Source organism: Polypterus senegalus, chromosome 1 (genome assembly GCF_016835505.1).
Source record: "Polypterus senegalus isolate Bchr_013 chromosome 1, ASM1683550v1, whole genome shotgun sequence".
In the NCBI taxonomy this organism is placed as follows: domain Eukaryota; kingdom Metazoa; phylum Chordata; class Cladistia; order Polypteriformes; family Polypteridae; genus Polypterus; species Polypterus senegalus.
The window spans coordinates 133,755,469-133,778,615 of NC_053154.1; the positions used below are offsets into that span (position 1 = coordinate 133,755,469).

At 37.8% G+C, this 23,147-nt stretch overlaps 1 protein-coding gene across 2 annotated transcripts in view; it reads left to right on the forward strand.

Annotated features, from left to right (window-relative positions):
* Window positions 1-23,147, forward strand: part of pex5la (peroxisomal biogenesis factor 5-like a) — a 332,752-nt gene that overhangs the window by 157,641 nt on the left and 151,964 nt on the right. For both annotated transcript variants that reach the window (XM_039758562.1, XM_039758552.1), the window contains 2 exons: window positions 7,507-7,618; window positions 21,286-21,495. In XM_039758562.1, coding sequence (XP_039614496.1) covers window positions 7,507-7,618; window positions 21,286-21,495 — 322 coding nt within the window. The remainder of the gene's footprint in view (window positions 1-7,506; window positions 7,619-21,285; window positions 21,496-23,147) is intronic.

Below are 23,147 nucleotides of genomic sequence, written 5' to 3' on the forward strand. Positions count from 1 at the left end.
AGCTCTGCCAATATTTTCTGGCTTGGCCAAACAGTCTAAAATAAAATTTGCTTTTGAATGCTTTCAGTAGAAATTTAATAAAATACTTAATTTATAGTCCTGCATATAGCCTACACTTTTTTCTCATTGATATCAACGAAATTAAATGTTTGGTCTGACTAAGAGTGATGCATTGAACCTTGGTATACTAAAATTCACAACTAAATACAGGGGTAGAAATCAGAGTGACAGGTCGAATTTCAGTTTGAAGTTCAAATGCAGTTTCTCAAAGGTACAGCAGAGCTGCCATGGTATGTGCATTTCTTTAGTGATTCTAGTTCTTCCTACTGAGCCCTTTGAAGGAATTAAAGTACTGTAGGTGCCTGGTATTTTTTCTAAAGTTTAAAAAATGTTTTTTATCTTACAAATTGGTTTCCGAATGAAGCTCTGCTAAAAAGTTTAAACCAACATCCCTAAATGGTGTATTTTTCTCTGTGCAAACTGCAAACCATTTAATGAAGGTCTAGCTTGCTGCTGCTGCTACCAAAGTTTTTATTATTGTCTTGGCATGTTACTTGAGCCCTGATATTGAACTGTATTTCGTTGATCGCTGCTCGCTCTCATTCACTTTGGAGCAATGACTCAGCTTCAAAGGACTATTTTTAGACACTGAATACCTTTTTAAAAACATTATAATATCAATACAATGATCGTCCTTTTGTTATTCCATGAATGGGGCTGTGATTGTGCACCTCTAATTCATACGCTAAATTGTAATTAATTGCAAGACCTTAGTGTATGGAAAAATCTGCAGTAAAAGATCCCAGTGAGGCACAACAAGCAAATTGATAGCAGATTAACTTCCATGCAGAAACAGTAAAAAGCAAGATTATTTTTAGTCATAATTTGCTGCTTCTGTGTTATCTTTGTGAGGCAATGAAGGTATTTGAAAAAGGCAATGATTAGGCATTTATTTTTTTTAAGGTTTAATTAAGGAGAAGTGATTCATCTATTGCAAATATGCAAAAAGGAGCTACAGCAGTGGCTTCTTTGAAAGGCTGATAGATAATCAATATGGAAATCCTGACTGGCAGAAGATAGGTTTTGTGGATTCTGGAAGATAGGAGACATGCTTTTAGGCCATGCCCAAGAGTCTGGGAATCGAGGAGAGACAAAACACCAAAGTGAAAAGCTTGTTTGAGAAATATGAAGACGAAAAGGTGAATAAATGACTGAATCACACAATACAAATAAAATAATAAACACCTTTGAGCTCCCGTCTAACCTTTGGGGTGACTGCCCACACACTGGACATCAGTATCACATATTATCACCTCTGCCTTCTCCAAATCCTGAGCTATATTCCTGCAGTCAGTCAAACCCTATCCCTGACCCACCTCCTAACTTCCAAATGAATTGATGTCTACTCGTGTGACAGTCTTTAACTCCAAACTTGTATACTTGTCTGCTAAGCCATTAAAAATCAATTCTGGGCTTGTGGTGTGGTGTAGTGCCCAGAGGGGACTGGGCGGTCCCGTGGCCTGGAACCCCTGCAGATTTTATTTTTTTTCTCCAGCCGTCTGGAGTTTTTTTTCTGTTTTTTCTGTCCACCCAGGCCATCGGACCTTACTCTTTTTCTATGTTAACTAATGTTGTCTTATTTTTTCTTATTTTGTCTTTTATTTTTCTTTTCTTCAGTATGTTAAGCACTTTGAGCTCCTTTATACATGAAAATGTGCTATATAAATAAATGTTATTGTTGGAGGTGGTGGTGGTGTGTTCTCTCACACCCACCTGGCTGTCGTAATAGAGCATTCAATAGCAACTTTCAGGATCTATAGCCATCTTGGAAATTTTATTTTAATGGGCTAAAAACACCAAGTACCCTGCCCTCTCCATTGTACATCAAGGGTTTACTAATAATAGAGCTGATCCCCTTATTGCCTTTTGATCTTACCAGGGAGATTTCATTAAAATGATCTATTCAGATGTCTATGGAAAGACATCGATTACGTTCTCATCCACTGTCTTCATTTTTTAATTACTCTTTAAGAAGGTACATAACGAGCTACAGACTGGAGGTGTTTGATTGAATTTACCCTGTCTGGTGGTTGTGCTAAAACTGCAATGAGATGGAATACTGTGAGGAAGAACATCTTTTCTTTAAAGTTGAGCTTCTAACCAAGCATTGCATGCTGTTAGTACATGAGATAGACTAATGCCTGTCACTGCAGAGCAGGCTATTGTCTTGACTGCACTTGCTTCCGTCAAAAATGAAAGCTCTAACAACGTCCCCTGTGGCCTTCTTTAGAGTGACACTGCCAAACCAATGAATCACGCAACTGGGACTTGAATCACAGCCTACTGAGCTTCTCATCTCAGTTGTAAGGTTACAAAGGGGTGACACTGCCCCTGGGATTCCTGTAAGTAAAGAAAACAAAACACATAAACACCATGCACCTATAAGACAGCTTGGCTGACCTTCTCTGTGTGTTTCAGTGGCTTTAGGCTCACAGAAGCTTGGCCATAGACAGTTTCCATAAGAGGGCACCAAGTGACGCTCCTGAGATTTCCTCTTTGCTGTGTGATGGCTCATTGACATTCAGTCAGCTGAATACTGTTACTAGAAATAATTTTCACTAACAAGTACAACCCTGAGAATGACTACATAGATTTATTTTATTTCCTTCACTCAGTCCAATTAATGATTGTGATTAGTCAGGCTTCCAGTCCATTGGATGGCACTGTTATTTTTATACTAACATGTACTCCTACAGTGCTAATTTAGAAAATCTCATTTAACTAACCACACGTTTCTATTGGATATGGAAGGACAAAGCAGATCATTCAAGTAAAACAATAAGAGAAAGAGTGAAAACAGCCATAGCAAACAATCACTGGGGCCAAATCCAGGTCGCTGAAGCTTTAAGGCAGCAGTGCTACTGTGCCAGTCATCAGATTAAAAACTAAAAGTTCTGTAACAACTGAAAAGAACTGTTGGAAATATCTACATCTGCAAGTTAACCACAAATAAAATAAATCATTTCTCAGATGCGTAACTTTAATACCTATTTATTATTTATGCATCCATCCCTAAAGTAATTCTGCTGTTAAAAAGAGATTTGGTTGTATTATTGAGTACATATGTATATACCTTTCAGAATCTCTTAATGATCTACACTTTGGTATAGATGGTATTACTTAATTCAGGGTTTCACAACCTTTAAGTATTTGCGACCCGAGTTTTCAGAACAGTTTTAATCGCGCCCCCCTAACGTTTTTTTGAAAGAAGACCACTAATACCAATGTGTTCTTTTTAAATTAATGATATATCATATATGCATATTTTATTATACCTACTTAACTTTTATCAACATTTATCTAACTGTATTTTTTTTTCTAGTATCAGAATGTAGTTTAAGTTAATTTGTTTTGGTTTCAATAGATATATTTTTCATATTTTTCATATTCTTGTTTTCTTTTTTTCACAACTTCGTGCCCCCCTTTTTATTACCCCACACCCCCCTAGGGGGGCCCGCCCTACAGATTGAAAACCTCCGGCTTAATTGCTTTATTTCATATAGCTCCTTTCAACAATCAGTACTATGCCCAATTTTCTTCAATATATTGTGGCATGTCTGGGAAGTGAGGTAAAGTCTAGTGTTGTCCAGTACTGACACTTCAGCTTGGCGTAAAAAGGTCTGAGCATATTTTAACATAAAAGGCTACAATTTTAGTGTAGTAGCTCTCAGTTTGGCAGGAATGTATCCATCATGTCTATGTCTGTAATTTTCCTTTCAAAAACGTACATCCAGATACTGTACCAGATTCCACTGCTTTAGACAGACCATTCTGATCTGAAGTGGACTGATATCATTCTGACTTGAAAAGGACTGATAAGGCCATGGCTTGGCTTGAGAACAGAAAGACAGAGAGAGCTCAGCCACACTTATCAGCACAGATGGTCCATGCCAATAGTTAGTTTAAACAGGAAATATATTATCTTGAGAATAAAAATAACCAAAGACCTTTCTTTGTAAACAGCTCTAGACCATATTATTGGATGGAGAAGTAGGAAATGTAAGCAATGAGGGATGCCATGGCAATCTGAAGTTTACCTGAGGCCATTTAATGACCTCCCACATCCTGTTACTGAGATAGAACCCTACTGTAGATACACACTCTGTTTCCTCAGATGTGGAGAGGATGACCTTGGCAGCCACCCAATAGGAATGTCTCTGCAATGTCATGGGTTTCTCTCAGGTGCTGATACTTGGATGTGTGGGCCTTTCTCAGGAAAACAATCTGCTTGACATCCTTTGGCATCATATTATATGTTGTAAAAAATGTAACCTAAAAGGGCTAAAACTGTGATTATTTAATTTAATTTTAAGAAGAAGTAAAATTCATTATACAAAAATACTCAAAATCCAAAAACAGCAACAGCAACTGCAACTAACTCAAAATTCTACAAATCCAATAATCACAAACCACAAGCCTAGATACCAGGGCTACAAGTAGAAACAGAAATACTATAAAGTAATCAAAATGGTCAAAAGGTAAGGAACTTTACAATACAGCCAATACCACAGCAAAGAGGCTGAAGCAGCAGGTATTTTTAAATAGCCATCAGGTAATTGTACCCCTAATGTCTTTAGCTCCTGAGGGGTCTAATTCTATTAGAGCCTCAGGTAAATTAAAAATACAAAAAAAAATGAAAACTGAGAAAAAGCAAGGAAATGAGGGAAAATAGCAAAGCCAACAAAAACCAAACACTGTCCTAATTCCATACAGACATTGGATGTTGAAAGGAGGCTGTCATAGATCATCTTTTTGCTATGGAGAACAGGTAATTTCTCCACAAAAGATGTCACACCCTAAAACTAGATAGGGAACAAGGGGACACGTCTGTGGAAAACATTTTGTTTCACCAAATTCACTTCACATCAAGGTGAATGTTTACATTTGTTTATTTATTTGTTTGTTTGTTTAATTGTTTTGCCCAGAGAGTGTTCATAATTTCATTCACTATCTATCCATTATCCAACCCGTTCATAGTCTTGCAGTGAGCTGATAGTTTGGATCAAATTAGTAATGTCATGGCTTAAAGTCTAGTCTAACAGATATATGATTGTTTCTAATACAAAATTAAATTGAATTTTGAAGCAGGCTGCTCTGTCTGGAGAACTTTGGTCACTAGATCCATTACTTTCTGGTCTGAAATATTACTTTGCTATGCTTATTAATGTTTTCCCAAAGCGACCAATGTCCAGTTTGATCTAGCACCTGATGCTTAGAGCTGGTAATCACATACCTGATTTAGTTACTTTTTTCATCGTTTAATAACATAAAACATTAATATCACAGAGTGTCAGGTGGACAGAAGCCTATTTTGGCAGCAGCAGGCACAAGGCACAAATCAGTACTGAATAGAGAACTGAAGCAGTGCATCACTGGTGACTAATCTTTGGCACAATTCCTCTTTTGTTAGCTTGGTATTGTGGACTAGTGTAAGTGAACATTTCTCTATAGCAGTTTGTTTTGGTTTCTAGGTCTATTTAAGCAATGGATTCTCAATAATAAAGTAATTTAATTTACACTGTAACAAGTAATACACTCCAGACAGCATAAAGGTTTGGGGCAGCCACCCATATATTGTATCCTGGCTGCAAAAATTTTAAATAATTGAACAGAGATGTTCACAAGATCGAGTCCAAAACAGAACTGTCAAACTGGAGGTACTGTAAGCAGGCAGCTTTAAAGGCCCGTATAGGAAGTGATATCATCCAAGGGTGCTGGAACCTGGTGGGATTTCCCGGGAATAGTCTGCAAGGAACTGAGGAAAACAGTCAGCACATCCTGCTGCCCAATTGATCTGCTGTGGTATTACAATTACTCAAGCCCTTTAGCTGCCTCCTATTCGCATGTGTGTGACAAGACCAATATTCTTCAAGCTCAGTTCTGAGAGACCCAATTGGCTGAAGGCTAATCACATAATCAGTGACTCATTCCAGCTTTTGGTTAAACCTCTTATTTAGGTGGATGGTATTTTTCTTGTAGTCAGAAACACGCTTAAGTGTCTGTTCTGCTTTTATAAAATATATAAAATGATTTCTACCATAATTTTAAATACTCTTTTAATTTAATTCTTAATTCATTTTCTTTTCTTGACTTTCCTGATGTTGACAATTACCCAAGAGCAGGGCAGGAAGAATGTAAAGAGGAGCAGCTAACTATCCACCAGGGTGCTCATTAGAAAGGTCTTAAATTACATTTATTTCTTTGTATGTAATAGTTTCTTAGTCCTTAACGTACCTACTAATACTGTACATACTAATTCCATCCCAAGCTAAAAGATGACACTTTGCACACATGAAGGGGAGGTTAGCACAATTTCAGCCACAACCATACCTAATACCATAATATAACTGAAAGATAAAGCGCAAACACACCCTTCTACTGAATGAAACAGTAATAGCAGCAAGTAACAGTATGTTTAATATAAAGATAAGTCCTAACAAAAGTGTATTGATTAGTTGGAAATCTGCAGTGGCCCTCTAAGCCCAGAATCACAAAGTGTATACAAACAATATCAAATACAAGAAAATTACAGATAAATAAAGTTGTGTGTCCCTATGTTGAAAAATATTTAATTGAAAAGTGTAGTAGAAGTATAGGTAATTGTTTTAGTATGATTAGCACTATTTCAGAGACTTGCCTAATAGAATGCCAGGTACAACAGACAAGCAAAAATTATAAAAGTATCAAGTGTACAATCTCATTGTCTCATCTAAAATTACTTTATACATATAGGTATACTGCACAGAGTGCAATTCATTCACATCTGCTTTACTAACTGGAGGGCAGAGTTTTATTGACTCAGTCAGGCTCATACAAACAGTGCTTGGGACTTAACCAAGATCTGGCCTTGGAATGTAGCGTGCTGTGCAATGCATTGGGCAAAAAAAAATTCTTTGCATTGATATAGCGCTTTTCTCTCAGCTCAAAGTGCTCAGCAATTGCAGGTTAAGGGCCTTGCTCAAGGGCCCAACAGAACAGAGTCCCTTTTGGAATTTGAATCAGCAACCTTTCGATTGCCAGTGCAGATCCCCCAGAGCCACCACTCCGCCTAGTCTCTTCCTTTTTAAAGTGTCTGTGGTGTTATTTTTAAATTATACTATAGGGCATGAGTACTAATGTAATCATATCACTTTACTAATATCTCTTATTCTCCATACTAACTCCTTCAATGTGCAAGTCACTGTTCATTAAAACCTCTTATGGATTAATTTAGCTGCATCAACCAAAATGGCAATTATTTCCCTGTTTTTCAACCTTTGTTTAACAGCTCAGCGATTTATGAAATGTGTTACAGGTACTGAATGGGAAATGGAGGTGTTTCATTATATTAATGTCTCCAGAGAACGGACCTTTATTGAATATTTGCAGCTTTATTTCTTGGGGGCTTTTTGGTCTCGTATTCCATCTACTTTGTTTTGTAATGATTTTATTTGATTTTGGTTCCAGCTGGTGAATGAACAGCAGGAAAGCAGACCCCTTCTGAGCCCCTCCATAGACGATTTTTTGTGTGAAACTAAATGTGATGGTACTCCAAGGGCAGTAACGTCGAATACAGCAGGTGAGTTGTCCAAACTGTTTTAACTTAATAATAACTAATAATGCATTTAAAGCATAGGCAAACAAATTAGTGCAGTCACAATAGTCAGTGGGCATCCTTAATTTTGATAAAACACAATATAATATTATGAGTTCAACCATAATTAACTACAAGAATAGGAAAATTACTTTCAATTATGCTTGTCACCCACTGAATGATACAATGGCTTAGCAGCTTGTAGTGCCATCTCAGAACATCTGGACCCTAATTGCAAAGGATTGCATGAGTTGGCATAGCCTTCCCATGTTTCTCTGTGTTTCCTGGTGGACCTTCGGTTCCTTCCAAAGTAAAAGGACATGTTGCACTTCAGTGTAAGTGTGTGCAGAAGGGAATTTGGACAGTCAACCCATTTGGAAATGCTTGCTATTCATCAGTGCTGCAACAGGCTATTCAGTCTAAATTGATGGATGGACTGATTTCTTTCTATACTCAAAACTATGTGGAATAAAAGGAATTGCAGCTGACATTCTTTGATATCTTCTGTAACTTTTCCCCTTACATTCTGCTGCTTATGAGTTAACCCTAGCAATCTAATACATATTGACTGCACTTTCCCTTTCAGTTAAAGAAATTCTTATAGTTAGCATAAAGAAATCATTGTAGTAAGCCTGTATTTAATTTACCTGCATAGCACTGACACCTCATAGATGCAGCATTCTGGGCTGCCTGTGAGGAGTTTGCATATCCTCGCCCTCTTACTTGCATGGTTTTTCCCTCCGCATTCCATGAAAAATATGCAGATTTGATTAGCTGCCCATTGCAGATTGGCCCAGTATATACCCAAGTGGGTCCTGTGATGGACCCCTAGCTTGCACCCTTTGCTGCTGGGATAGGCTTCAGCCCCCTACCCCACTAAATTCATTTGAGTGTGTGTGAAACTGTTATTTTACATGTTATGCGTTGAGTTTGCATGCTCTTTCCTTGTTCATGTGGACTTTTTTTTATTCTAAATATACTCTGTTAGGTGTGCCAACAATTAAAATATTGCCAAGCGATTCCTTGTGTGGACTTGTGGACTGTCTAGAGTTGTTCCTGCTACAGATGGATGAATAATATTTTTTGACATCTTAGATAGAGGCACAATTCAAAGTGCAGATCTCTACAATCAATTCTTTCTTGTCATGGAAAATGAAATGTTTTGTTTTGAGAGATTCTCAGAATTAATTGTAGAAATCCCAAAAAGGTTGAAAGCTATAAATCAATCAAACAATTTTACATATCACCTTTAACAGAGAACATTACAAACTGTTTTTCAAAGCAGACTACAAAAAAGAGTAAGCAATACAGGACAGCAAGGTTTGCTAAAATAATAATATAAATATAGAAAAAGGTATTGCTAATTAAGTCTGGCACTATGGCATCAAGTCAGAATACAAATAAAATGAACAATAAGCTGAATGCACAGTAATGTGTTGCCCAGCTGTCAGAAGGTAGCCAGAGGAAAAAATGGACCCTAAATTGGCAAAAGACAAACTGAGGCCATTTAAAAAACAGAAGTCCAAACTGGCAGTTGAAGTGCCTGTCTACATGTCAGTTCAGAACACAGGGATTGCTGGGCAAGTAAGCCCTATTAATATAAAAAATGTCCCAGAAGAGAAAACTCAAGGGACTCTTGACAGTTAGATGGAAGTAGGAAACCCACAGAGAGGAACGTCAGGTTTTGCTATGTACAAAGGAGGGCAGGCAACACAGGCAGCTGTCATTCTCTTTCACTTTAAGGCTAAAAATGAGCACAAGGATACAATGCATTCCCAAGCCAGCAGAATGCAACCTTACTTTCTCCCTGCCAGATCCCCATTGAGGCTCGAGTCGAGAGATGAGCCCAGCGAGGGCTAAACTGAAAGGAAAACAGAGGGGTAAGAGTACCTGAGGCTAGAGAGAGAGAGCAGGGCTTTTCATATACTATTAAAGGTTAATCGCTGCTGCATATTTATTACATTTGTTAAATTGTGTGTTAGAACATTAGAACAAGTTTGACAAGAAAAGCCATTCTTCTCAAGCTTGTCACATCTCTTCCCTTAATTTCTCCAATGTAACATCACATCAAGTTTTGAAAGTAAGAGTCCCACTCTCTACCACACTACTTACAAATTCCTAGCAGTGTTTCCACCTTCTTTTTGAAGAACTCATTTTAAGGCAAAAGCTGATATCCACTGTACTAATTCAGTCATTTCACCTATTAATCCCTATTTGCTTAGAATGAAAAGGTTCAGCTCCTTCTATCTCTTTTCAAAGCTCATATGCCTCAGTCCAGCACCAAGTCGCTCTCCTCTGGACTTTCTCTAGTGTTGTTATTACTTTTTTATAATATGGAGACCAGAAATGTACACATAACTCCCACTGAGGCCTCACTAGTTTGTTATATAACTTAAGCATAACCTCACTTGACTTGTACACCTCACATTGTGCTGTACAACCTAACATCCTATAAGGCTTCTTAATCACTTCTGAACATTGTGTGGATGTAGATAGTGAGGAGTTCACAATGACTCCTTCTCACAAGGGTTACCTTAAAGTTTCAAAACTCTAACATTTGCCCAGTACAGGTGTGGTGTCCAGGTCACTTTGTAATGATTCAATTGGTCCTACATCATCTGCAGACTTACCCAGCTTGTTATTTGCATTCACATCCAGATCAATTATATATAGTTCCTCACTGTAATTGATAGGAATTGTTCTGTTACAGGCAATTGTGCATTTTGCCACACTGTTGGGCACACATTGTTAGGACATGCAATGGTTGTTATGGCTGGGTCCTCGCAACACAAGAAATACAGAAGGTCTCCAGGCACATCTTTCCTTATCCGAGCTAGATTACAAAAAAACGATTCTGTCACTTGTTAAAAATCTTTGTGGTTCATCTGTTTATGTATCAGTCTTTTGCTTACATCCTTGACTTTATTTCTTGGTCTTCATTATCCCCTTGACACACAATTGTCTTTTGATCTCCCGGTTTTGACCTGTTTTATTTTCACATCATTCTCCTGGTCACTCCAAATCTTATCTTCCCTGTAGTTATAACAATAATATTTTGTTTGTGGTGTTTCACCCAAATTTTGGACCTAACTACAGGCTTTGCTTTAAACTTCCACTTAATTTGTGTTTGATTATGATTTTCTCATGTGGTACCTTACCAAAGCCATCTGTAAATCCAGATAAATATCATATGCACTTCTGCTATTATAAACTTTTGTTGCTTTCTCATAGAATTACAGCATTTTAGTAAAACATAACGTTCCCCATCTGAAGCCTGGCAGACTATTTGCTAATACACCTGTTCTTGCCATGTGATACCCAGTCATTTTGCTAATAATTGTTTATAATAATTTACCCATGAAACATATTAAGCTTATTGGCCTATAGTTCATAAGATTCAGCAGATCATCCTTTTTATACAATGGGCTACTTTCCACTCTTTTAACCAAAAATTTCCAAATAATGAAAAATGGCTGAGAATGTAAATTGTCATAAAAATATTCAAAAGGGTTAATCATGTAAAAAAACAAAAGTACAAGGATAACTAACTAAATAAATGCTAATTTAAAAAATATGAGAACACAGAGCTAGAATGGAACAAAAAATTCCAAATCCAATTTGTAAGCAACCTTTCCTACAGAATATGTAAGGAAATAGAAGTAGTAGGGTCCAGCACTTCAAGTAAAAGAGAGAAGAAAAGACTGAATGATTTCTTTCCAGTGGTTGTTATAGGATGTGCTTCCAATTACACTTATACTATTTAATGCACAGAAATAGATATAGGACAGATACAAGACAACAAAGGATGATATGAAGTGTTTTAGGAGTCCCCCAGTTCAACACATGGGAGTAGAGAACTCCTTTACATTGAACATGGCCTCCTGCTATGTATATTATGGTAGACAGGCTTCAGTGGAGTTGCCTTTTACTTTTAGTATGTATTGGGGTGCAAGAGTTCAGGGATACCTGAGGCCACCAGGAGGAGTTCTAATAAGACATCCCAAAGAGTTTCGCAAAGCATTTCTTACCCAGAAAGTGGTTCAGGAATTCAACACAGAAGTGGGTGCTGGATGGAGCTGAAAAGCCCCTTGTGGTTGTTGCTCCACCGAGCTTGAAGCTGTGAGAGTTGTAGTTGGCAACGGCTGAGCTGAAGAGATGCCAGGACATGCAGAGAAAGAGAGATGGAGAATGGGAGATGATAGAAGGAGTTTTTATCTTGTGATGCTTGCCTTGGTCTGTATCAGTCTGACTGAGGTGAACTTATCAAGATGGTGAAGACTGAATGGCGTGACAGAGAATCTGTAAAGATAATATTAAAAAAAATGATTAGGCAGCCAAAACAAATTCATCATTGAAGATAATAATCTTTATTGTCTAAAATATATAATGCTTTAGAAAGCAAATTCTCGAGCAGAGTCTTTCTCTTATTATAAACAAACTGTAGACACCTTTAAATATATGGCTTGACCTTAAATAGCCACCACAAATGATGTCACACAAAGCTAGGGCCTAGCAGTACTTGGCATTGTATCAACTGACATGTATAAAAACTAGTTAAGCCTATGACATTATTACTGGAAAGTGTTAAAAATAAATTCATGATAAACAAAACTATTAACACATGAATTATGACAATATTACTCAGGTTAAGTGGGTAGCCACCCCAACAGTTACAGTACACAATGGCACAAAATCTATTTCTGTAGGCTCAGAAAGGCAATGCAATTATTGTTTTCCTTTTATTGTATAATTGTTTTTGTTTACTTCCATTGGTCATCCCTTCCTTACTGGCAACAAATTGCTCTAAATAAAGAAGCCCTGGTGGTTCACAATCTTTTTCTAATATAGAGAGGTTGGGAGTATGCGCTGATAGCATGTTGCTCCACACACTGAACCACCTGGATTGGGACCCGAATGCAGCAGGTGATACCTCAGCACCACACTGGAACAGTGTGAGGTTTTTTATGGTGGCTGGAGTGCCAATCTTGCCACCAATCTCTATGTTTTCCCTGTAGATTGGAGGACTTGCAGGGTTGGACACAGATTAATGCCATACCCAGCACAAAGCAATTGCAGGTTAAAGGCCTTGCTCAAGGGCCCAATGGAGTAGAGTCACTTCTGGCATTTACAGGATCTGAACTGGCAACCTTCCGACTGCTGGCACAGCTCCTTAGCCTCAGAGCTGCCACTCCACCCTATTTTTCTAATATAAGCAGTCTTCATTATCTTTTTTCTTGAAATCTTTTCTTTTGTGAGTATACCATACTAAATGAACTAGTCATGAGGGTTATTTCTTGATTTATCGCTGCAGGTCTATTTGAGCCATTACTCACTAAGTAATGCAGTATAAATCACAAATGTGTGATTCCAAATGGTCACTGGCCAACTATTGTGCTATGTATTGTATAGTAAATAATGGCATTAATAGCCTCTCCGATGCAGTAAACTGTAGGGTCATGTTTTTGTAGTAGGTAACTAAGCTGGTATGGAGGTTAAATTCAAAATTATACAACTTTAAATTTAAAGCATTACAATACAGGGTTTGAGATGGAGTCCAAGTCACTGCTTAGCATGCCTTCGGCCACTGAGATCTTCCTCCATATGGAACAGGGAACATATTATTTAGGGTAAAATCTGTGACTGCTGGACTTTAAAATCCAGGCTCATTTATATTCAGATGTCCTTGTCCAACTTTAGTAAAATTATTTTCTAATTAAATTGTTTTTCCTAATTGTTATATTTATGTTTACAAATATTCTGCTTGCATCATTCGGTTTTATACAGAAAATTAAAAGTTGTATACTACTTGCGCACATGCAATACAACATACAGCAGTAGCAGCAAAAATAAGCATTCCAAAATTAGAATATTCGATCTAACATTTCTACCTTGTTTATTAATAAATAGTAAAAAAAAAAAATCAGCAGCAACAACACAAAATTTGAATAGAGCATAGCTTCAGCATAACATGTGCTATTAAATGGAGGCCTTCATTATGTTAAACTTCTACCAATCACACAGCACATGTCATTCCTGGTTGAGGTGTCATTGTTCTGCATATTGACTTGGCCCGATGCAGCACTACTTCTGCAAGTGTTGTATCAGTCTGTGTTACTGAAGTCATGGCCTAGATTTCTGAGCAGACGTTTTGTTTTAAAGGACTGCCAACATTCTCATCTGTATGTCTGATTATAGGAACAACCAGAGCTATTAATTACCCACAGATCAGTTACCTCATAAAAGATCTAAATTACTTTTTACCTAAAAGAATCAATAGGTTGAGGGTGTCATAAATGTTGCTGCAGATCAATAGGAACTTAAAGCACCTTAACTAGCATGTCTTGAGAATTCCTCCTGGGAATCCCCTGTAAGAGATGCTAAAAATAGGTGGCTAATGTGTCCTTTGTGGTCCCATTCAAACTTCATAGGAGTGACATAACAAAGGAGTGACATAAATACCATATTAAAGGAGTGACATTCACCTACACCACACAACTGAAAGTATGCTCGCCAAAAAAATCGTTGTTGCCTCACATACCACTTGGATGATTGGTTGGATGATTGTCACTCCTTTGAAATTTATATGTGTGGTTTCACTCCTTTGTTATGTCACTCCTATAAACTGTCACTCCTTCGATACAGACCCATCCTTTGGGTTCTTGCCAAAGCAGTGCTGACTAAGAGAAACAGTTGGAAAGCAAACGGTCTTTCCTGTCATGTTCCATCAATAATGTTTTGACTACGAACTCTTGTACCAGAACTCAAATGAAATGAGTCTACTGCGAAGAAGTCATAAGGCCAACAAATGACTTGAGCCAATGGAGTTCGACTAACTCAGACAGCTGCTTCTCACAGTCTGCATGTGACATGGACCTGAATTCAGTAGGGTGTGTTGTGTAGAGAACAACGCCAGAGGGGAGAGAAACTGGTTGCGCTCAGGTGCTCCTGAGAAAGGGTTTCAGCAATGGTGCCACTAACAGTGGCTCTGTGGACCATAACAAAGCTCTTTTTCCAGATTATTGTTTTTTAATTAAAAGATCACTTGAAGCAGGGGACTTTTCTTTAGATTACATTATCATTTTGCATCAGTAGCTTTCTTTTTGTTTTCACAGAACCATTAATTTTCTTTTACAATTAATGTTGGCATTTAGAGCATTGTTCCGCAACCTGCATTGTTGTATAATTTTAAACTGACACCACTGAAATAAGTAGTTTGTGCTTATTATATTTTGGCATTCTTTATTGCTGGATGGAAAGAACAAAGAGCAAATTATGGTGAATCAGAATGAAATGTGCACAAGTGCAAAAGAAGTCAATGTGAGAGGCCTTGGATGAAAGAAAGTGAAAATGAAAAATTATTTTGAGAGGTGACAAGAATCAAAACAAGACAAGAGTCTAAAGAGCAAAAAAGACAGAAAATGATCCTTTGTTCCTTGATTTCCACAATCTGAACATAGTTATTTTATTTTATTTTATGTTCTCTACATTGACCTTTTAGCATACATACTGTATTACAAAATAAATGTTGCTAATATCTAAATACAGTATATAAAGAATTATATATAATGAGAGTCAAAGATGTTGCTTTATTGACCCTCAATAGATGCTGAGTTCTGCTAATCACTCAAAAAACAAATTAAGAATTACTAGAAATGGTAGTGCACTGCTGGTAATCTTTAATTATTTTGATAGCTTACTTTGGATGCTTCTGCTGATATCCTTGTTGTATAGCAAAATACAAGAGGAAAAATTATATTTATACAGTAGTCAATGTGCTTTGACATTTCTTTAAAATTAAGTGATTTCATTTAAATAATTTGTATGACCTCCAGGCATACCAGCCCCAAATGAACTTCCCATTAGTGCAGAAATATTCAGTCATTTCCTGGAGATATGGAACCAAAACGTGTGTCCTTAAAATGTGCTGATTTGTTAAGGTCCTGCTTTTCTTGATACTGTACATGAACTGATCATCTTGAAAAATTCCAAAGAATGATCATCCTTAAATCTCTTCCCTATTTGTGCTTTTTCTAGCACAGGCTCTTCAGTGCTTCAGATTAACAAAGATAATTAAAACAAACTTCTTACCGGAGGGCCTGTTGTGTTTTATATTGATTAAACTGTACAAGCAGTGTGTCATAATGGCTGTGGCCTGGGTGGTAATGTGCTCTTGGCTGTATCCATGGATGGTAGCCCAGTGCCTAGATTACTGGGTTGCAATTGATTTCTTGTGTGAAATTCAACCAACCTGTCACTGGAAAAGAGTTTGCTCAGAACAATTCCCCTTCACAGCGCTGCTTATCTTCTACAATGGGGCCTTTGTATTATAGCACAACCATCTTAACAAGCTGAGTTAAAAGGGGACTTCCTCTGCAAAAATGGCCCATCCAGCTTCACTAGCTCCTAAGGAGCTCCACTTGAATGGTAGCATCCTCATTGCTTTTTAGCTCAAACAGCTACTTGAAGCACAGTATTATTCCTCTAGATGTGGGTGACTGATTCTTGAATGGTTTGAGCTCTGGTAGCAATTTAGGCCACTGCATTAGCCTGACTTCATTTTCTTGATGCTGGAACCAATTTAAGACGTGTTTAGCCTTATGACTGGGAAAACTACAAGGTGCATCTACAGTCTGTTCATCAAAATGTTTTTGCAATGAAGGTATGTACTTGATTGACAGCAATGTTCATAAATTCTACTACATTCACATATTGTCTTGCTTATGTCCAGGGACCCAAAGGGTGCCATGAAAATATACCCAACACAATTATTTCACCATCACCAGCCTTTTTCGTTGACAATAGTTCTGTCAAATCATTTTCCATCTGTGTGAATCCAAAAAAAAATTAGATTGATCCTACCTGGCAATGAATTTCTAAACCATGACTATGTAACATGTAACTCCCAGGAAATTAACCTTCTTGCTTTTGTGAGGAGTTAAGGTCAACTAGATTATTCAATGTCATGTCACTTGTATAACAATGTACTGTACAATGGATTATATGTTCTAATGTGCCTTTTTTAGCACCACTTGTTGTTATTAATTAACTAATTAAATGCTACTCTGTTCAAAGTATGTCAGCCTCTATTGGTCTCTAAAAGCCCGGAAGGATTGCAGTTTCTGATTTATTCATACAGGTGTGTCTGGCCCCAGAATTATTGTATATTTATAGCCACTTTACTGTATGTTCCTGACATTCTCCCTTTATATTACACACATAAAGTCTACTGGTGCTTGTATACCTTTTAAACAGCACTGTCTGCACGCATTAGGGTGTCACTGACAGGGCACTCACTTTATGTATTTAATATCGTGGACATGTTGAGTATATACAGCAATCATCAACAGGCACTTGAAGGTTTCCTATCTCTATTTTGTTAAGAAGTGATACACACTTTATTGTGTCAAACTATAGGGAAAAAGCCAAAAGAGAGCATTTACAACTGGGTGTGCTGTTGTCACAAATTGTGTTTGCATACTACTGGGAAGGTCCAAAAAAATATGTGTCGTCATTGACACAACCAAAAACTTTAGGTGAATGCACAAAATGAACCAACCCATCTGAGCCATTTTAGCTATGAACGCAGTCTTTTGCAAGCAGTAATGCTGGATGTAAGCAGGTGCCATTAGTCTTGTGATATTTTTGTCTTGGACAAAATGATGTAAGATTAACTAATGATAAATATCTGTACATCTCTCTTTCTGTAATACATTATTTTGTGTTTTAAAAAATCTTTGTACATTTTATTTCATATTTGTTATGGATAGATAGCTCCTTAGTGTCTTTATGAACTAATGACCACTGTCAGCAGGCGCAGTGGGCTTTCTTTGTAAAGTTTTACCATCAGTATGTCTTTCACCATTAATTAGCTCAGTAATGGTTTTACCCAAGATTACGTGCCTCTGATGTGTTCCAGATTTGATGTGCGAGTGCATCTAACTACTGTAGCATACAAATTCATATCTTCTACCATTTGTTGCCTAACTAGAAAGACTATGATATGCAAGCTTTCAAGGAAACTCAGTTCCCGTCTTCAGGCAAGATGGTGTCATTTTGCTTAGCTTCTCGCTACATCCATAATGGCTAACACGGTACAGCACTGTAGTTCTACCTTTCGAAAATGCCTATATCTGGAGTTGAGCATTCAGGGTTTGGATTAACCTCAAGCACTCACAAGGTCCAGTGCGGTAGAGGATTTCTTCATGTTTGTCTCAAATTTTGATGTGGTCTGTTTTTTCTTCTCACTTAGTTATAATAACGCTTTATTTCTCTTGTCTCCCATACATTATGACAATGCATTTCCATAATAACCCCTTTTTAACCACAGTTTGATTCTGATTTATTACAGTGTAGTTAATGTGTTAACAAGTTGACTTTAATTGCATGCACAACTACACTGCCACTGCTGTTGATAATAAGTATATTATGATGTGCTAACAAATCTAAGGAGAATAGAGCTTTGGCAGCAGGGACGAGTTAGTGTCTCCCATGATGTCTGGAGGCAAACCTGAGCATAGGGCCAACAATGGGCGCCACCTATCTCACAATGCACACAGCAGCTTCCAACATTTACCTTATTTCTTTAATTGCATTCTACATGGATTTACATTTAATTTGCATATTCCTTGATTTTGCTGAAGTAGGCCAAAAGGGAGTCTAGAAATTACTACATTCAACTAACAAAAAATGTGTCCAATCTGTCTGAAATTGCCAAGTCCTTCACAATAAAGCTTGAGTTAATAATTTTCTTTCTGCAATGAGAACAAAAGATTCCCCCCAAATTGCATAAATGTAGACAAAATTAGATCTGCTTTTGCTGCAGTTGAGTAACACACACAGTTATGTACCCCAAACATTTTTTGTGATTGTTTCTAGAAACATGAACATATAAATAACTTTCATTCACACACAATATATTGTGAATGGTGAAACTAAAAGGATTTTCACGAAGACAGCTACTGAAAGAAGAACAAATGAAACAGTACAGTAAAGCTGACCCAAAAAAAAAATTATTTTGTGGGGATTTTTAGGTTCAGTTCTGGGGGTCGAAAGCAGGTTTTAGTTTCAATAACTTTTTACAATCAGTGATTCCTTTTACCTATAGTTGATCTCCTTGTTTAATCAGCAGACTTTTTTCCTTTTCTTATTTTGCAGTTAGAAAAGTGCAGTCGTGTGAGATTCACAGCTAAAATAAACTGCTTACACTGCCTAACTTTTTTTTTAGCAATTTCCAATTATAGTCTTCATTCACAGAATCTTAGCAAGTTGTGGGGTGTGCCTGTGACCACCAGCTGTGTAGCGTAACATCCCTAGCATTTCAGTCAGACCTGTGCCTCTCACTACATCTTATGTTGCAGGGTGGGCTCTTTTGAATGTGAGAACTCATAACCAGTGAGAACTCAACAGTAAGTACAATGCATATAATGCTGCTGCGCGTAAAGAAGCAAAATGGGTGGTTTTGACTACACAAACAGAAAAGAGGCTTGTCTGTCTGATGTCTCATGTCTGTTGTACCACAACAGAATGGAAAAAGAAAGGTCATACCTGAAAAGCATTTGTTTAGGCACCAGGGCTGTCAACCTGCACATCAATTAACAGTCAGAATGCAGTGAGATCATCATACTTTGGAAATTTTAAACTGTGTTGAAGAATCATAATGTGTCAGCAACATTCTCAAACTAACATGATCAAGCTACTGCAATTTAAAATGCTTGCGTAATGTGCCACTGGCTTAACTCTCTTTTTAATTTGATGTTTAAAATGAGTTTGCTGTTAATTGTATCTGAATATTGACAACTCAGAGGAGGCACAAGTGCCAAAGACATGGAGTGTTAAAGGGAGGCAGCTACTTCAGTGTTATCCACTCGTTTATTATTATCAGGTAATGGCTTCAATAACATGAACATTAAAAAAAATATTAAACAGCAAGATAAAAGGAATGACTTCATCCCAGTACAACACACATAAATTCTTGCTTCATTCAGCAATTATTCAGCATAAATGTTATGTAACAGTCTGAAGTTATGTTTTGTTGACATTTTGAAATTAATCATTTTTTTTAATATTTTTTATGAGTCTTTCCAAGTAAGTACTACCTTTTTAAGTGTTCCTCCATTCCATGTATTTTGTGGGTAGAGCCCCAGGAGGCGAGGCCGCCCTGACATCACCACTGCTGGGTCCTCCCTCTGCTTTTTCTGGCAGTTTAAGTGAGAGACCCAGCCAGGGGATCTTTGCATTTGTTTGATGTTCTTTAGAAGTATTACTATTTACTTAGGGATTCTCCTGGTTTCCCTGACCTCTTGCAGGATTGTGTTTACTAATGTATTTGAGACTTGTTTGCTGGAAGATTGCCTTTTTGACAACTTCTGTTGGCTATTTTTGACCCTTCGAGCATTTAATTGAATTTTTTGATTTTTGTTAATAACCCTTAATTCACAAAGATTAATTGTTTGCCCATCTGTATGCAAGCTAGAGGTTTATGGTCAACTTCTTTCGTTTGGGGATTTTGCTGTATCTTGGAACATTTCTTGTTATTTTGCCAGCTCACCATGTTTGGGTCGTACTAGGCAGACAGGATGGTAAGGTTGTGCCCCTACTTTTTTGGTGATTTTAGTAGGCCTCACACTCATTTTCTTATATTTGAGACTCCAGTTCAGAACTATAACTAGTTTGTGAAGTCTGGTTTGACACAAGAAAACACAGAGGAAAAATAAATACTGTCTTGCTTAACTAATGAAGCATTAAAAAAAGATTTTATTTTAAACAAAAACCTGCCATACGGGAGCCCCAGGGCTCAACTTGAAATCCCATGCTTTGTTGTACCTGAGGATTAATAAAAGCAGAAGATATCATTTCTTTCCTCCATTTTTAGTACTACATTTATAAACTTTACAGAAATCCCTCAAGCATTTTGAAACTAAGCAGAGATATCTGGAAAAGAAGTTTAATAACACTATGGCTGGGCTTGCTGCTGATCACTTTGTTTGCCTCCTACTTCACAACCTCACATTGTTTTGTTGGCAGATTCTGTCAAATTTGTTTAATATATATATTTTTATCAGACTGGGCACATTTCAGCAACCTTTATTATTCCTTAACTGTCTGATCATAAGAAACAAAATGCCAATGAGGTGGTTTCAGTTAAGTAAAATTCTGCTGTAAAGTATTTGTATCATTTGTAGCATTTATTCTTTTTATTATGTTTTTAATAGGCTTAACTTGTTCTTTCATGTTCATCTTTATGTGAAAATGCCAAGTGTATGTCTGAGTCTATGAAGTGTGCCCAAAGTTACAGTAAAAAGAGCACTTAGATGTATATAAATATCCATCCATCCATCAATCCATCAATTTTAACAAACCCTTTTTTCCCTTACAGGGTCATGGGGACCTGATGCAAGGCAGGAACCAACCCTGGATGGGATGACAGTTCATCATAGGTCACTTACACACACCCATTTATGCTTGTCCAGTTAATGTTAAGTCTCTGAGAGTCCACTTGGATAAGAACACAAATTTGAACTGACAATGATATGATCAAAAATCAAACCCATTCCCATGCAACTGTGAAGCAGCAATACTGTCCACTATGCCTCAATACCACTATTTTTCATTTGCTTTGTTTTTTATCTTTGCTTTTTTAATTGCCTTCACAGTGCTTTCACCAGGCTTAGATCTGCTAGATTTGAGTGAACCAACGGTCAAAAATCAAACAAAATGCAAAAAAAATGAACTGAGTTTGAGAAGCGAAGGGTCAAAAGGACCATCTCACCGAAGGAAAACTGAAGAGACCGAATTGATCAAAGTAGACATTGAACAAAGTGTACACAGTTCCCGAACACCAGAGAGAATATCCCTGGATTCCGGTGAGAATAATATAATGTTTTATTAATGGTGACTGGCTCTGTTCACAGGTGTTTTTAAATATTGATTGGGCTTAGCATTTCCTAATGTCACACATCAGCATAGTGAGCAACACTTCATTGAATCACACTGAGAAAAATGTTTAAATGCCACTTAACAAGAGTCACTGAGATAAGAAATCATAGTACTGTTGACCAGAAACAAAAGAAGAAATGAAACAAAGAAAAAGAAATGTTCTAAAACAAAGGCCCTCAGTTTATACCATACAGTATGTGCAATAAAATTGCTTAAAACCCCTTGAGTTCTGTGATGAAACTTTAATATGGAACAGCAGCTAATGGAGCAAGAGTCTGATGGTCATGGGTACCTGTTGAGGTAGCAACCCAAAGACCCAGTGGTGGACACCAGAGGTGAGGGATGCCTCAGGCTGAAAAAGGAGGCCTTCTATGTATGGTTAGCACGGGAGACTCCCAAAGCAGCAGGGAAATGCCAACAGGCCAGAAGGACTGCAGCCTTGGAGGACAGAGAAGCAAAAACTCGGGTGTGGAAAGGGAAAGTGAATGGAAAGTGACTGCCAATTAGGACCCAAAGAGGTTCTGGCAAACCATCAGGCGATTCAGAAAGGGAAGGCAGGGATTCACCCAGGCAGTTCTCAACAAGGGTGGAGAAGTGCTGATCCAGACTGAAAATGTTGTCTTGGAAAGGAAAGAACACTTTGAGGAGCTCCTAAACCTGATGGGCACGCCCTCTTTAGAGGAGGCAGAGCCACAAGCTGTTGGAGGATTAACTTCCATTTACCTGAGGGAGGTCACTGAGGTAGTTAAGCAGATCCACAGTGGCAAGACCATGGGTGTGGATTAGACCCACCCAGAAATGTTGAAGGCTCTGGACATTGTTGGCCTGTCATAACTGTCAACCTTTTCAATGCGTCATTGGGAGCTGTGCCTCTGGAGTGGCAGACCATTTTGTGGACTGACAGAAGGCATATGACTGCGTTCCTTGACGTATTATATTGGGGGTGCTGAGAGAGTATGGGGTTCCGCAGCGCCTAATAAGGGCTATTTAGTCTCTTTTTAATTACAGTGAGAGCTTTGTCCACATACTCAGAGAAGCATCAGGGATGTTTCCAGAGGGTGTGGGTCTCTGTCATGGTTCTGCTTTGTTTTCTGTCCTGTTTGTGATTTTTCATGGACAGGATACCAAGGCACAGCCAGGGAGGAGAGGGGGTCCAGTTTGGTGGCCTTAGAATTACATCACTGCTTTTTGCAGATGACGTGATCCTACTGGCTTCATCTGGGTGTTAAGTCCAGCATTGGGATGGTTTGTGACTGAGTGTGAGGTAGGATGGTGAGATTGACAGACAAATTTGGGCGGCGAGCACAGTTATGTGGTCTTCAAAGCGTGTTGGTAGTTGTGAATAAGAAGCTGAGTCAAAGGTGAAGCTCTTGTTTTGCCAGTCTAACTATTTCCCTACCCTTACTTATGGTCACGAGCTTTAGGTAATGACCAAAAGAATGAGATTGTAAGTACAAGCAGCCAAAATGAAATTTTTCTGTCAGGTGGCTTGACTCTTCCTTAGAGATAGGGTGAGAAGCACAGACATCTAGGAGTAGAGCCACTGACCCTTTGCATCGAGAGGAGCCAATTGAGGTGG